Source organism: Carassius gibelio, chromosome B20 (genome assembly GCF_023724105.1).
Source record: "Carassius gibelio isolate Cgi1373 ecotype wild population from Czech Republic chromosome B20, carGib1.2-hapl.c, whole genome shotgun sequence".
In the NCBI taxonomy this organism is placed as follows: Eukaryota; Metazoa; Chordata; class Actinopteri; order Cypriniformes; family Cyprinidae; genus Carassius; species Carassius gibelio.
In genome coordinates, this window is record NC_068415.1 from 1,626,743 (window position 1) to 1,641,929 (window position 15,187).

The 15,187-nt window shown below is 37.1% G+C and overlaps 1 protein-coding gene across 1 annotated transcript; it reads right to left on the reverse strand.

Annotated features, from left to right (window-relative positions):
- Positions 1–73: 73 nt before the first annotated feature.
- LOC127984026 (interferon regulatory factor 4) lies at positions 74–7,164 on the reverse strand. The gene is made up of 8 exons (XM_052586483.1): positions 6,927–7,164; positions 6,383–6,569; positions 5,843–5,928; positions 5,619–5,724; positions 5,417–5,524; positions 4,660–4,992; positions 545–651; positions 74–454 (listed from the first exon to the last, which is right to left on the reverse strand). The coding sequence occupies exons 1-8, from the start codon at positions 7,098–7,100 to the stop codon at positions 287–289; spliced, it is 1,269 nt and encodes a 422-aa protein (XP_052442443.1). The 5' UTR covers positions 7,101–7,164; the 3' UTR covers positions 74–286.
- Between the last annotated feature and the right edge of the window lie 8,023 nt (positions 7,165–15,187).

The window sequence follows — 15,187 nt, forward strand, 5'->3', positions numbered from 1 at the left end:
GAATCAAAACAGTGCAAGCAAAAAAAATAAATTCTAAAAAATATAAAAGTTATTAATCACACAGACGTCCACATATTTTTTAGTATATGTAATATATATTTCCTTTTTTTATTTTAATTGAAATTCCAAAATCGATTGATTGATTTTGCACATTCTGTATTAATGCATTAAGTTGCTACGTGGCTTCGCAACAGTAAACAGCCAATACGTAGATTTGGGGTTATTAATATTAACTGTATTTTAAAAATTGGTGTCTTAATGTATTGTAACTCTTTTGGGGTCACTTTTATACGAAGTTGCCGTGTGCCTCATGTCCGCTGACAACAGGATAATCTTGGTGGGCGGGGTAAACCTGCTCAGAGGTCGGAGGTGAAAGTTCATGGGAGTTCCTTGAGTAGTTAATGCCGCCCTGCTGGAGGAGGAGCAACAGCTGACGGGCGAACAGTGGCTCCACCTGTAGGACAAGAGAAGTATAGCCACGTTTAGTCGAGTGAAGGCAACTATTGCATCAGAGTGGATGGAGAGGTCAAAGGTCATTCATTACCTGGACCATCAGGGGTCTCTTGTCTGCAGAGGGGTCACAGCACTCAAAAAACAGCTGCACGTGGAAATGCGGAGGAGGACGAGCATGCAGGAAATAACCCTGAAGCTCTGCAGGAACAAATTCATTAAACTTAAAGGGATAGTTCACCCAAAAGCGAAGATTCTGTTATTATTTACTCATCATCATGTTTCAAACCCATAAGACTTTCATACGTTATTGGAACTAATGAAGATATTTAAATTCAATCTTAGATTTCTGTCCCTCCATTGACCGTTTATGCAACTACCACCAGTGTTGTCAAAATATATGGTTATACTGAATAATTTGGCTTCTTTAACAATGTTGCTGCAGGTTGTTTTTTAGTGATTCCCCATCCAGCCCCATGACTGCTATTTTGGGAGAGAGAGAGAGAGAAAACACCTGGGATAGTTTTGTCTAGAAGTCTTGAAAGTTTAACATGATTAAATTAATTTAGGTTTTTATTTACATATTTACATTGATCTAACATAAACAGAAGCTCAACCATACTTGAAGTGCAAGAACAAACCCAGGCGGCAAGGAACTCGACCGGAAGTTGAAGTCGGGTGGGGGCTGCCATCTTTTAGCAGAACTTCACTTGCGTTAGCATTCCCATTGACTCCCATTCATTTTGGCGTCACTTTGACAGCGAATAACTTTACATCTGAGGCGTTTAAAGACTCCGTTTGTCCATTATTTATTTCTAAAGATACACGACAATGTATAAAGGGCTCCATTACCTTCTATGTTACATTATGGCCCCGTAGAAACAGTTTTTGTAAAAAATAGGTTAACGATTGCGTCATAACCACTCGGCTCTCTGTCGCATTACCGTACAGACAGGTGGAGAAGCTCGCAGGCAATTAACTTAATATGGCGTACTGGCGTTACATTTTAAAATACTATACAAAATAATTCATCAGAATACTTACTCCTGCTCACTCACGCCAAAGAACTCCCCGCTCAAGATCGCCGTCTCTGCAAGATTAACGATGGCAGTTTGCACGCACAGCTACTAGAAGATTTACATCTGTCAGACAGGTTGCTGACGTCGTCAAGCTTCGTTTGAGTCTGCGCGTCAGAAACGGAAAGGGCTAAAAAACGCTAAAAATGGGCTTCACTTGTCTCAATTGAGTTCCAATGGGGTCGCTGTGTCCATAGCCGCGTTTCCACCGCAGGAACTTTACCCAGGAACTAGGGACTTGGTCCGGTACTTGGTGTGTTTCCACCGCAGGAACCAGGAACTAAAATAAAGTTCCGGGTAAAAAAATGCCCCCCAGAAAGTCCCTGCTGGCGAGGTGGTACTTTTTTAAAGTTCCGGAACTTTCGGGGGCGGGACTTTGGCGCAAAACATGCTGATTGGTTGAGTTCACGCAGCATTGGTTGAGTTCAACCACCATTTATTCGGATCAACATTTTCAAAATATTACTGTTATTGTGTCATGAAATGTAATTTTAAAAGTATTTCAGGCGAGAATGTAGTTGTTTCAAACTCAAATCTGTTGTTTATTTATAAAGACAGCGCCTATTTAAAAATGTGTTTCGCCGATCTCAGAGATGGTGAGCTCCACTCGATCAGCGGGAGCTCAGTCCTCATGTATCCGCAGAGAGCAGCCTCTCCTGGGATAGACCTTCTGATATGTGACGCTGGCTCTGATGTGTCTTTAGTGGTTAAACATAACATATAATTCAGCTGCGGGGTAAATCTAACAGGTTTCTTTGGTCTGTATTCAATTTATCTATATGTTAAAATGAAAATAAAAAAGGCAAATTTATATAATATTTCGTTTCATTGTAATGGCTGCATATACACATTTCTGCAGTTGTTATTATGCTTAAATGAAAACGAAAGGAGGCAGTGGTATTTGATGATATATTTCGTTTTATTGTAAATATACACTAAGGAAAATTGGAGTAGCCATGACGAGCAGACTGAAGTTATCAAGTACTCTGCTGTTTATAGATTTACCGGACTTGCGTCGTCGCGGACATCACACTCCCGAGACGAATGCACAAAGTCTGAACCAACTACCGATGATGCACGTCCAAAATCAGCGTACTTTTTTTTTTTTTTTTTAATCAGCGGTAATCAGCTTTGTTTTGAGAAACGCGCGCAGACCTACGTCACCAGTCTATTTGCCTAATCTACGGTACTTTACACCGCGGTGGAAACGCAGAAAGCAACAGGTCTGGGGGGGAAAAAGTTCCTGGGAAAAAAAGTTCCTGGTACAAATGTTCCGGGTAATTTCGGTGGAAACGCGGCACATTTCTTTTACTGTCTATGAATAAACCCCACTGGTTCTTACAGAAGCTCGAACGTGGTGTGTATCAGGAGAACAAACCTCATTGGTTCTTAACAAAGCTCAAATGTTGTGTGTAACACAAGAATTAACTAGCCTGACTACATCAGACTTCCTACTTCCGCTCAATTTCATTTCGCTTCTGTACTCAGTCTGATACAGCGTCAGAGCTTTCTGTTTGCCACCGGTCTGGAAACAGCCGGGCCAATCAATGAGCAGAGGGCGGGCTGAGAACCGTGACGTAGATGCTAAACACCGAGTTTTAAATTGTAGGTTAGAGAAATCGAAAACCGAAACGACCGCGGAAATGGGAAACGAGACACGGGATGCGCTCTGTTATGGAGAACATTCAACTCTTTTTCAAACTGAAGCCAGAACAAGAAGAGTGTTTAACAACAGGTTTACAGTGGAAGTTCAATCATAGATTTGAGTTCGATGCATGATGTCTGTGCTTCGATGCGGCTGTACAGGCGCATAACATACGTCATAACTAAACGTAGCTGATTGGCTTACGGGTAACCAATGATTTTAAACTTCAGACAAGCGCCCCCTAGCGAGAGAGAAAACACTTCTCTATTATGCCATTTCCAGACTCTGTCTATGAAGCAAAGTGAAGTAGCAGAGTCTGGTATTACCAGGCTAAGAATTAACCTCATTGGTTCTCAAATGTCAAGCAAGCATGCTTGGACTTCCCTTTGCAATAACGGGTGCGTGCGTTGATAAATGTTTACATGTGAATAAAGCTTAATGATCTCTTTATGAACCTTTTGAAGCATCAACGTGCTAATCAGTGCTGCCAGGTCCACAAAACAAAATCAGCCTAACTGCTATTCAAAACTAGCCCAATCGTATTTCTTCCATGATTTATCGTTCCAACGGGGGAATGCCTTCATGTAAATAGCATTCCGATGGGTGGCTCTTAAAGCTGCGGTCGGTAACTTTTGACGCTCTAGCTGTTAATAAACAGAACTGCTTGCGTCTTGCGGAAGAACATCGTAGCCGGAACTACTTCTCTCTGTTTATGTCTATGAAGAATCACAAAGGTACTGGGTTACTCCACCGCGGTACCCCCGAAGCAATCTAAAATAGTCTGAATATAAACACTTATTATAGGTGCACCCTAGTGATCCAGGACAAGCTAAAAACACGGTTTGGAAAATGAATTCATGGTGTACTCGCTTATTATGTTCAGTTTTCTACATTTTGAACACAAACAAAGTTACGGACCACAGCTCTGATTGGTTGTTTCTTACCGGGAGCGCATGACTTTCTGCAAATGGCAATAGGACACTGGGAGGAGCCAGAGGAGCTTGATTTATTCACAGATTATCTGTCTCATATTCTACTGTCAGGACATAATGACAGGTTTAATAAATATGTAAAAAATATTTTTTTACAAAAGTTCCCTACTGCACCTTTAAATTGGGACTGTAGATTGCTTTTACCTGCAGACTAGAAACAACCCATGGCAACAGTGTAAAAGTAGCCCAATTATTCTGTAAAACTCTGGACTTGGCAACCCTTAGTTGTAGTTGATAGTTGTAGACTGTCAGTGGAGGAACAGAAATCTCTCATGTTGTATTCACACCTGTCTTTAAATTGAATTCAAGTTCTTCAACACTGCATTTGGTCCAGACCAAAACATGTGAACTATCGGACTTCCCTGGTGTGAATACACCCTCAGGTTTCATAGATGAACAAAGGTCTTACGAGTCAACAACAACAGTTTTAGTGAACTGTCCCTTTAACTACTAAATATATTAAAATGTGGTTTAGTAGTTGTAGTTCCATTCTAACCTGTCAGGAAGAGCTGTGTGTCCAGTAGTTTGCTGGTCTGCTCTCGCTCTAGTTTGCAGAGTTTGACGCTCAGGTTAGCATGCGGCCCGTCGCAGTAGACCCTGCACTGACAGAAGCGTCGGGCGTACAGTCCGTCGGGCGTCATCCAGACCAGGACGCCCCCCTCCAGCGCTCCTCTCTCAGCCTGGGGGAGAGGAATCAGCTCCGGGCCGCCCGGACCGCTGTAGGTCCAGTTATCATCATGCGGAGCCAGCCGACAGCCCTCGGAGCTCATGACGGTGACGTCTGTGACCGGAGTCTCACCGCTGAACACCGTCACCTGCAGACGGGCGTCTGGAAGAGACAGAGACACGTGAGAGAGATTCCAGGCTGATGCTAGGTGCTTTATAAGACGTTCTAAGTGATTACTGGAGCATTTGATGGTTGTTTTTAGGCTGTAGTTAATGCTTTCATGCCCCGTGCCGCTCATCAATATCAATTCCAAAACAATGGACCAATCAGAATGCCCGGAGGCGGGGCAAGGGTTGCAAGTTTTATGTGTTTTTAGACACAAAGGCTCATTCTGTGGGAACGGCCACTAGGGCATTTGTTAGTACTTGCTAGTCTGTTGCTAAAAAGTCATTGTTAGACGGTTGCAAGGTTGTTTGTTTCCAAGGTGTTCACTAGGTAGGTGCAAGGCAGTTGCTAAGATGCTTCGAGATTGTTGTGTGCTAAGAATGTTCTAAGTGATTGCAAGGGTTTATTATTGAGTGTGTACCTGACAGTGCCATGGCCTCGGCTGATTTCATGCTGGCGTCCAGAGTGAACGGAGAGGGATGCGACTCAAACGTGTTACAGCTGTAGAAAGAGCCACTTCTCTGGTAACCTACACCCCCACCCCCCCACACACAAACACTTTACTGCAAATGACTCAATACATGTTTTTTAATTGAATACAGAGCGAGAGACAGGGTAAATACCGGCATCCCAGCATGAGTTATGGCTGAAGTGGACGTCAGACAGAGAGTTCTGCTCACACAGGAAGTCCCTCCAGCTCCTGTCAGCAGCAGACAGGAAGTTACACACCTGTACAGAGAGACAGACACCGGGACAGATCACTACTCTACCGGTTTCATTTTCATGACCAGATGTTACTTTATAGTTTAGTAGTAGTCTGCAATAAGCTTTTTTAGGTTAGAGTTACCTGACCCTCCACAGGTTCATGTGAAGGATAAAACGGATAGTTATGGTGACCCGAGCTTGAGGAAACATTCTCATATGATTTTGGTGCTGCAATGAAGAGGAAAGTAATTGCTATTTAGATGTGTATTAATTTATATTTTTATAAATTAAATATATGTAATAATGTTTTGTCTATATATTAAGTCTTATATTAAATTATCTAGTAATAAATAAATATATAAATAAATGCATATTTAATAATATTAATGTATATTAAACAGTATATGTAGAACATTAATCTATCTATAAATAAATGTATATTTATTAAATAATTGCATATATATATATATAAAAAAACATTTAATTTCAATTTCATTTATATACATATATTCAAATATCTACATAGTTATAAATTGCATAATAAATGTTTTCTAAATTATTAATTTTAATTTATTTAGTAATGTAAATGTGTATATGCATACAGTATTTACATTGTCATATTAAATAAATGTAATATTTAAATGTAGTATATTTACATTTATAAATATGAGTGTGCGTTTACCTCTTTTGGTTCCTTCAGGAATAACGCGGTAAACTTTAAACGGTTCTGATACGTCCAGCTGACTTCGGCCCACCATCTCTTCGAAGTCGCTGCTCTTGTTCAAGGCACACCTGAGCCGGGTTTTCCAGGTGGGAGGATCCGGTTTATCTATTCCCTCGCGATACTTGCCCTTAAACAGAGCCCAGGCCTGATCCAATAAACCAGACTTCTTTAATAAACCATTAACATAAATAATGCTGAACAGATCTCATTTGCATAAACATATGAATGAACAGCAGGTGTTTATATGCTTAAAAATTCCAGAATGCCAAATCATATAAAATGCATTAAAAACAACTAGCATTAATTGCAAGCAAATAAAAAAATATATAACATAAATGCATACATTTTGATTTGAGAAAACACTTGATCTAATGAAGAGACTTATTTAAATTTAATTTAAATAAAGCAAAATTTTGATGCATGCAAATGCAATTTAGAATTGCTTTATATATAAACACTGATGATTATTTTTTTAAATGTACCTATATCATAATATGCACACCTTGAAGAGAGCGGGGTCCTCGTCTCTGTTGTAGTCCTGCTTCCCTGCGTGTTTCCACGGGATGCGGAAGACGGTCCGCTCCCGGTCCTCCCAAACTAAGCCGGGGTATTTCCCAGTGTCCACCTGCTCGATCAGCCACTGACGCAACTTCCCGTTCCCAGAGCTTCCCGACATCCTTGCTGTGATGCTGACTGTGTCTTCAGGAGAGAGGCTGCTGACAATTTGGTTTTGATAACTCGTGTACTTCAGTTTTCACATGTGATTTTTCATAATTATTTGCCTTTTTATGGGTGGAGCAACAGATGTGGTGCTCGAAGTCATGAAAGTTCACACACACACACACACACACACACAGCATACTGCCAGATTCTGGAAGATAAATTCTTCAAATCTTTTGCATATAACGTTTGTCTTTTCTTCACCTGTTTTTTCCTGACCCAGTGAGCATTTCGTTGTCCAGTGGTCACGTCTTGACTTTGCAATTTCTGTATTGCAGTCATTTTGAATATTTCTCATGGGGATTTATACATTTTTTACTTTTCGGTCTGAGTTAAACCTCTTTTTTGGCTTATTTTATCAGTAAAATAAAACATGCCTAATAATACCGCACACCTGAATGCAAGGATTTATATATCACTCATAAATTATTAAATACAAAATTGAATAGTAGTTATTAAGATTATTGTGGTTCAGAATTGTTTAAATGTGCTTGTAAAAAAATATGATTAGAATATCAGCGTGCCTAATAATTGTACAATATAGATATAGTTATATTTGTATATGTATACACTATAAGGTATATACCTTTATGTCATTATGAAGACTCATTTTCACAGTTTTTACTATATTTGACCGAATCTCTATGTTCTGAATTAATGAAATGCAGGTTTCTGTGGAGACCATTGAGGGAGTTTATTAATATCACAGATGATTATTGCTCAGTCTTGACCTGAGAGCATGACAGCAGCAGTTTAAAGCCACAAATTCCCCTCGGTGTTAAATGACAGAGCAGTTTTTGCGGCGTGTGCACCTGTGAGCGTTACTGCTCCTTATGCTATGACTGGACGGGAACACGAGTCCTCTGGGACTGCGATTACTCAGCAACACACACACACACACACTCACACTCACTCACACACACACACACACACACACACACACACACACACACTCACACACACTCTCTCACTCAATCACACTCATACACGCGCACACACACACACACACATTATATTTTCTGTATTTTTTTTTTTTTTTTTGATGATTCCCCTCATCCCCTGAGGTAACAACAACTATATTGAAGGGCTTTTATATACAGCATTCAACAGGCCACCTTAATAATAAATCCTTTTATAGTTTGTGGATTTGCTTGAGCTAGAAAGAACTACTGAACATAAATAAAATGTGCAAAAGGATTTTGAAAAAATACCCTTAGAAAGAGCTACTGCATTACTGCATTCAAACTTCCAAACAGACTCAAATGATTCGTGAAACAGCTCCGAACTCCAGAACTGACTCAAATAATTCGCGAACCCGTTTTGAACTCCCAAATTGATTCAAATAATTCGCGATCCCCAAACTGACTCAAATGATTCGCGAACCAGCTCCGAACTCCCAAACTGACTCAAATGATTCGCGAACCCGTTTTGAACTCCCAAATTGATTCAAATAATTCGCGATCCCCAAACTGACTCAAATGATTCGCGAACCCGCTACGAACTCCCGAACTGATTCAAATGATTCGCGAAGCCGCTCCAAACTCCCGAATTGATTCAAATGATTTGCGATCCCCAAACTGACTCAAATGATTCGCAAACCCGCTATGAACTCCCGAACTGATTCAAATGATTCGCGAAGCCGCTCCAAACTCCTGAATTGATTCAAATGATTTGCGATCCCCAAACTGACTCAATGATTCACGAACCAGCTCCGAACTCCCGAGTGACTCAAATGATTCGCGATCCCGCTCCGAACTCTCGAATTGATTCAAATGATCCGCGATCCCGCTCTGAACTCCCAAACTGGTTCAAATGATTCACGCTCCATACTCTGAACTAGGAAGAATTAGGAAGCGTGCATTGTGAAGGGCGCTCTGAAAAGTGGCAGTGAAGGCAAAGGATTAAAACCTCTATTAAAACAGATGTCCAAATGAACGTACAGGTGCGCTAAAAGCACGTTCTGGGCACATGGAGAGGTGGTGGTATGCTCAAGAGCTATATTTGGATGTGGCGGTACTGTACCGGTGCTTATGGGACCACTTAAAGCACTGGTTTGACATAAATAAACGTCTTTTCCGACTTTCATTATGTGACATAAATTATGTATTAAACTTTCTTCAACATTATAAATTCATATCCTGCATATACAAGAACTTTATAATCAGTTAACTTGGTGTTTATTTTTTACATTTGGATAATAGATACATTATTTTAAAAGTAGACATTATTTATTTTAATGTATTTATATTTCATTTTAATTTTCTATTTATTTTAGTTTAATTATTACATTTAGTTTTTATTCTATTTATTTATTTTAATTATCTCTTTATTTTAACGCATTTATATTAATTCCATTTCTATTTTACTTTATATTTTTATGTATAACTCCTTTATTTTTTTATAACAAATATAACTATAATCAGTTAACAGCTTAGACTGGTTAATATTTATTTATCTAATTTATTCAAAATGCAAACTATTTTCCCAGAAATGTGTTACATTTTGTGGTTGATGGCCAGATATTCAAATTAATCCCGTCATCTGCAAAATAAACACCTGTTAAACTCTTCATAAATCATCCGTTCAGTACGAAACTCTTACAAAAACAAAACAAATGTCAAGTCATGAAAATAAAGTCATTGTGGTGAATCTGAGATTTCTTTGTTGATTTAACCTGAACATTTTTCATGAGATTTCATGACACCTGCGTGGTGTGAAGAATGAAATATTAGAGAAATAGAATATGGATGGTGAGAAATTATGATTTATTTACACACACTTAAACTTGAAGCTCGAAAGTGACACATTTAGAAAGATTTGACTTGCAATTGATTTCTGTGAAAGCTCAAACCAAAAGAGTCGAGAGTCAATGATTTTTTCTGCTTCTTTTCTGTATTTAAGGAAACTCTGAGATTTTAGGGATGTTGGTACAAAAAAGAGGAAAGTCTTGAAAGATTGTGGACATACGGACATGAAACTCCTTTCAGAACAAATATATGATCATAAATTCACACATAAACCTGCATCACAATCATTCACCTATAGAAAGCTTTTCACACACACACACACACGAGAACGGCTTTGTTTCGATTGGTGTAATGACACTATATGAAACTGGTATGGTTGCTTCAAATGTATATTTTTGAACATGTTTTATTCAGTTCACATCTTAAACCCGGAAGGAAAGTTTCTCATTTACCAGCGACCTTTGTGCAAGACTTAAATTAGAATTAAAAAAACATACAAAATATTGGTTTCCATTAAATAAAAAAAGGATAAATTATTTTAATATTTATTAAAATATGTATTTTTATTTTTTTAAATCGTACACTATATATATATATATATATATATATATATGCATTTATTTATGTACTGTAATTGTAAATTTAAATGCAAATTTGCTGAAGCAGGAAGATGCATCTATTAATAATTTTAATAAAAAATTATAAAAATATGGTAATATATGATGCATAAAGAAAGCATATTTCTAGATCTGTATATGCAACTATTGTATCTCATGTTTATGATATTTCTGTTGTTTAAATGCAGTTAAAAAATACACATATTCCACTTTTCTGATTAATTTGGACATGTCTTTGTAATTTTCCGTCTGTTCTGATTATGATTCATGGACTGCATTATTTTGCTCCTTCAGGACTTCATGGAAACAGACCTTTTCTACGTCTTTCATTCAGACTTTCTCTCACACACACATTCACATCTGTGCAAAACTGCTTAGAAAGTTACAAAACATGAGACAGCACTTTCTTTTCCTCGCCTGAAAACAGGGAAAGTTTGATTTCACTTGTGGGAGCTATAGTGAAACATGCGGCGCTTTCTTCAAGAATCACCCGATGAAGAGTTTCACAGCGTTTGTTTTCAGAAAGACTGAATGTTTTCTCATTTCTGCTTGATCTCGAACCGGACGAGGACGATCCAGAGAAGAACAAATCTTCAGGTTCCTCCTTCAATATACATCTGTGGGACTTAATCACAGATTAAAAGGGGGAGAAAGACAATAAATGGAGTACTGTATGCTAAAGAACTTTTCAGTGAACAGTCCTTAGAAGAACCATTTTTATTGTTAGTACACCATTTAAAAAAGGTTCTTTGTTGGCATTAATGCTTCCATTGAACATTTCCATTGGGAAAAATCCTTGATAGTCAAAGATGGATTTTTAAAAAGACAGAAACCGTGGTTCTAAGAACTGTTTATTGAAAGGTTCTTTGGGGAACCAAAAAAGGTTCTTCTATGGGATAACCGTGCAAACTCCAATTTGGAACCTTTATCATTTAAGAGTGTAAGAAAAGCCCTTTTTCCACTTTAGAGATCTTCTAATGGAATGTAAAGACTATATGGACCTTAAAAGTTCCTCATGGAACCAATCAAACACTAACGGTTCTTTATTGGGATTGTTGGTTCCATAAAGAACCATGGAACATTTCCATTCTACAAAATGTTCTTTATAATGGAAAAACATTCTTTAGATTATTAACACGAAGAAAAAAAAAGGTTCTTCTAAGAATTGATCAATGAAAGGTTCTTGGGGAACCAAAATGGTTCTTCTATGTCATTGGTGTGTTGATAAACCAATCTGATTTTGAAGTATGTCGCTTTATTTTCATAGCAGAGCCAAAGAAGAACCTTTTTTTTATTCCCCAAAGAACATTTCAATGAAAAGTTCTTAGAAGAACATTCTGAAGAACCCTTTTCCACTCTAAAGAACCTTTTGTGGAATACAGAGACTCTATCGATGTTCTTCAATGCCAATAAAGCACTTTTAAGAGTGTTTTCTGGTTGCATAAAAAAAACTCAAGAATCTCAGGATTACAAAAATGAGATTCTTTGAAGAACCAAACATTCAGAGATTTTCAGAAATCAAATGCACCATTTCCAAAACAATAATTCGATTTTCTCTATGAAAACCCATTTGGAACCTGTATTTTTATTTCCTAATTCCTGCATGTCCATCATTGCTTATGTGATTCATGTGAGAATAAAACAGATCATCCTAATTGGACCCCTGCAGGCCTGTGGCATTGATTTAAGAGTGCTGTTAAAACACCAACAGGTCGTGCTGCTGAACTCAACCGCTTTTGCCTTTGCCCTCATCTGTCCTCAAATACAGCAACAGCTGCTGCTATATTCTTTCACACATGCCAAAAAAACACACACAGGCTTTTCTCATTTGAACTGAAAGAAAAACCGGAAAACCAACAGTTGCTAAAAGAGTCCAACACCTTGTCCCAAAAGCAAGAAACAGTAAATGTCCTAATCAAATATGCTGTGTTAGAGGAAGCCAGAAGCTGTGTACATCGGACAGATGTTTTCAGGCCTGAGGTTGGGGTTCGGCCTTCAATCGGGGCTTTAGAGACAGATTTAACTAAATAATAGCAAATCAGACTTCATTTAATAAATGCACTGGAAGCCAATTTAAGTTTACAACTCATCATAGTGAAAATAATTTCATGCATTCTCAAAGAAACCACAGAATGCATCATGCACAAGCCTTGCTTTAATGACACATACAGATTGTAACAAAATCTACAACCTGCTTTTCCCCAAATAAATACCTACATATCCAAATATACTAAATTAACATGTACCAAATAATCATAAATATTTGTGCATATATATATATATATATATATATATATATATATATATATAAAATATGTTTTTTACATATATCATGCACATTCTAAAACCTTTCAATTTCAAAGTATTTAAAAAGAAAAATACAAAAACATAAACACAGATTATTATATTATTGTTATAATAAAGTTGCATGTATAGGCCATATCGGTCACATATATTGTTGCAATATATAATGCCATAAAAAAAAAACATTATATGCACATATACACATTTTAAATGGGGATTTAATATATGTTATAAACATGTTTAAGTATGTGATAGGAAAAAAAAAATAATCTTGATATGGGGCAATATATTACATTTCCACATGGGACATGTTTTTTTTAATGTGTTTTATTTCATGTAAACAGTGCAAAAAGTGCTGCAAATCTGCAATATAGCATGCCTGGAAAATAAACAGAACTTAACATCCTAACATCCATCTTTCTTTATTGTCTACAGTACAGCGTCAATTAATTACAGAAACAAGAGGACGTGCACATTGCAATGGAAGATATACAAAAGCATTCATTGAGCACAAGGTTGTGACTAACCAACAAAAACACGGTTAATAAAAATAAAATAAAAAAAGGGTTTCTGGGTTTCTTTTCACTTGTGCTAATAGCTTGTAAATGTTGGATTAAATTAGAAAAGATTGCAACACAGAAGCATTTCACGAGAAATCTTTGACACTGACACGTTGACATGACACTAACCCTCACAGAACAACGTCTGTAAGTCAGTAACCAAAGGCCAATAACTAGCTTGTGCATGGAGGGATACACAGTGACAGCGCACATTTACTAATATACTGACTTTTTTACTTTTTGAGCAATAGTGGAACTCAGAAATGAATCACTTTGCCTTCTCGGGCAACAACGTTATGACTTGATGACTCGCAAAGAAAAAAACACTGCAAGCCCCCAAAGTTAGTTCACTTAATGAATTGTATTTCTTAACAACAGCTTTTGATTATTTATAACATGTTATTAAAGAAGATTTTCCTGTGTACTGCATACACTGATCGCTGTTATTCACATTGGAGACTAAGAAAATATCACGAAAATCCCCTTCAATTCCCCCTGCACTCTCTGCTGTACACACACTTCAACACACAGATGTAAACATTCCTCTGTCCTGTCAGTGAATGATGGCTCTCGAGGGACGCTCAGGGGCCAGAGACTCGATCGGGGACGGCCCCTCGGACAGATGCATGCAGCAGATGATGTTAATGAAAGCCTTGAGCCACACGCTTTTCCAGAGCTTTCACACGCGTGCATCAAACACAATCTGATTCAAGACACAAGCGCATCTGATCCTGCAAACACAGAGGAAAAAAACTATCTGTTCTTTCCATTTACAGTATATAAACTTGCAAAAAATATATTACTGCAATCGTCTGGAAGTCAAAAAAAATAAAATAAATAGTCGAATACTACTACTGTAGTACTAATTTGTATTACTATTATAATGATGCCAATAATAATAATAATGCAAAATCCATTTATTTAAAGACCACATGTATCATTAGTTACCTTAATTCTTTGTCAATTTGAAATGTTTTTATTAAATATTATTTTATTTTGAGTTACATAGAAATAATGAGAATGCAACAAATGATTGTGTTTTATTTGTGTTTGTTAAAAGTGTGATTGAATGACGTTAGTTCTCTTGCACAACCGTGTATTTTCTATGAAAATTAAAATATGTGTAAAAATAGTTATAAAGAAGTAATGTTGCAATCCTTTATACTCTCGAGTGAAGCAGAAGTCAGTGGATGTGAATTATTATCACGTCACATGTGACACGTTTTATTTAATGTGACAGAAAAAAGTAACACTAGTGACATCTAATTAAGAAGATAAGACTAAATTGTAACTTTTGGCATTCAATGAAAGCAGTTAGTGAAAGAGCATAAAGATAAACTGATCTTCACTGGCAATTTTCATTGAAAATAGCATTTTCTAAATATCTTCTCCAAGATATCACAGCACATGTTGTCAATCATGGTATACTCACTAGTTTAATCCATTCTCTAACAATAAAGTCGATTACACCAGTGACTTCCACTAATGAAAGAGATAAATGAGTACGTTTCTGGTAACTGAGAAGAAACAGTGGACTTCACATGGGCCTTTATATATATATATATATATATATATATATATATATATATATATATATATATATATATATATATATATATATATATATATATATATATATATATATATATATATATATAAATGTATTTTTTATGATGATGAAGGGGTTGAAAGAGAGCAAAAGTTTAGTCTTTTCTTTCACACATGAATCATAACAGTATTATACTTTTTGGTACTTTTTTTTTGCCATTTCTGGAGCTCAAAAACGTCAGTCACCATTCACAGCATCAACTTCAG

Bases quoted from the DNA above. Each gene is read 5' to 3' on its own strand.
- LOC127984026 (XM_052586483.1), bottom strand. From the start codon at position 7,100: ATGTCGGGAAGCTCTGGGAACGGGAAGTTGCGTCAGTGGCTGATCGAG. The intron at 6,570-6,926 runs GTGTGCATATTA...TTATTGGATCAG, and splicing joins AGGACCCCGCTCTCTTCAAG to GCCTGGGCTCTGTTTAAGGG. The intron at 5,525-5,618 runs GTATTTACCCTG...GTGGGGGTGTAG, and splicing joins TAACTCATGCTGGGATGCCG to GTTACCAGAGAAGTGGCTCT.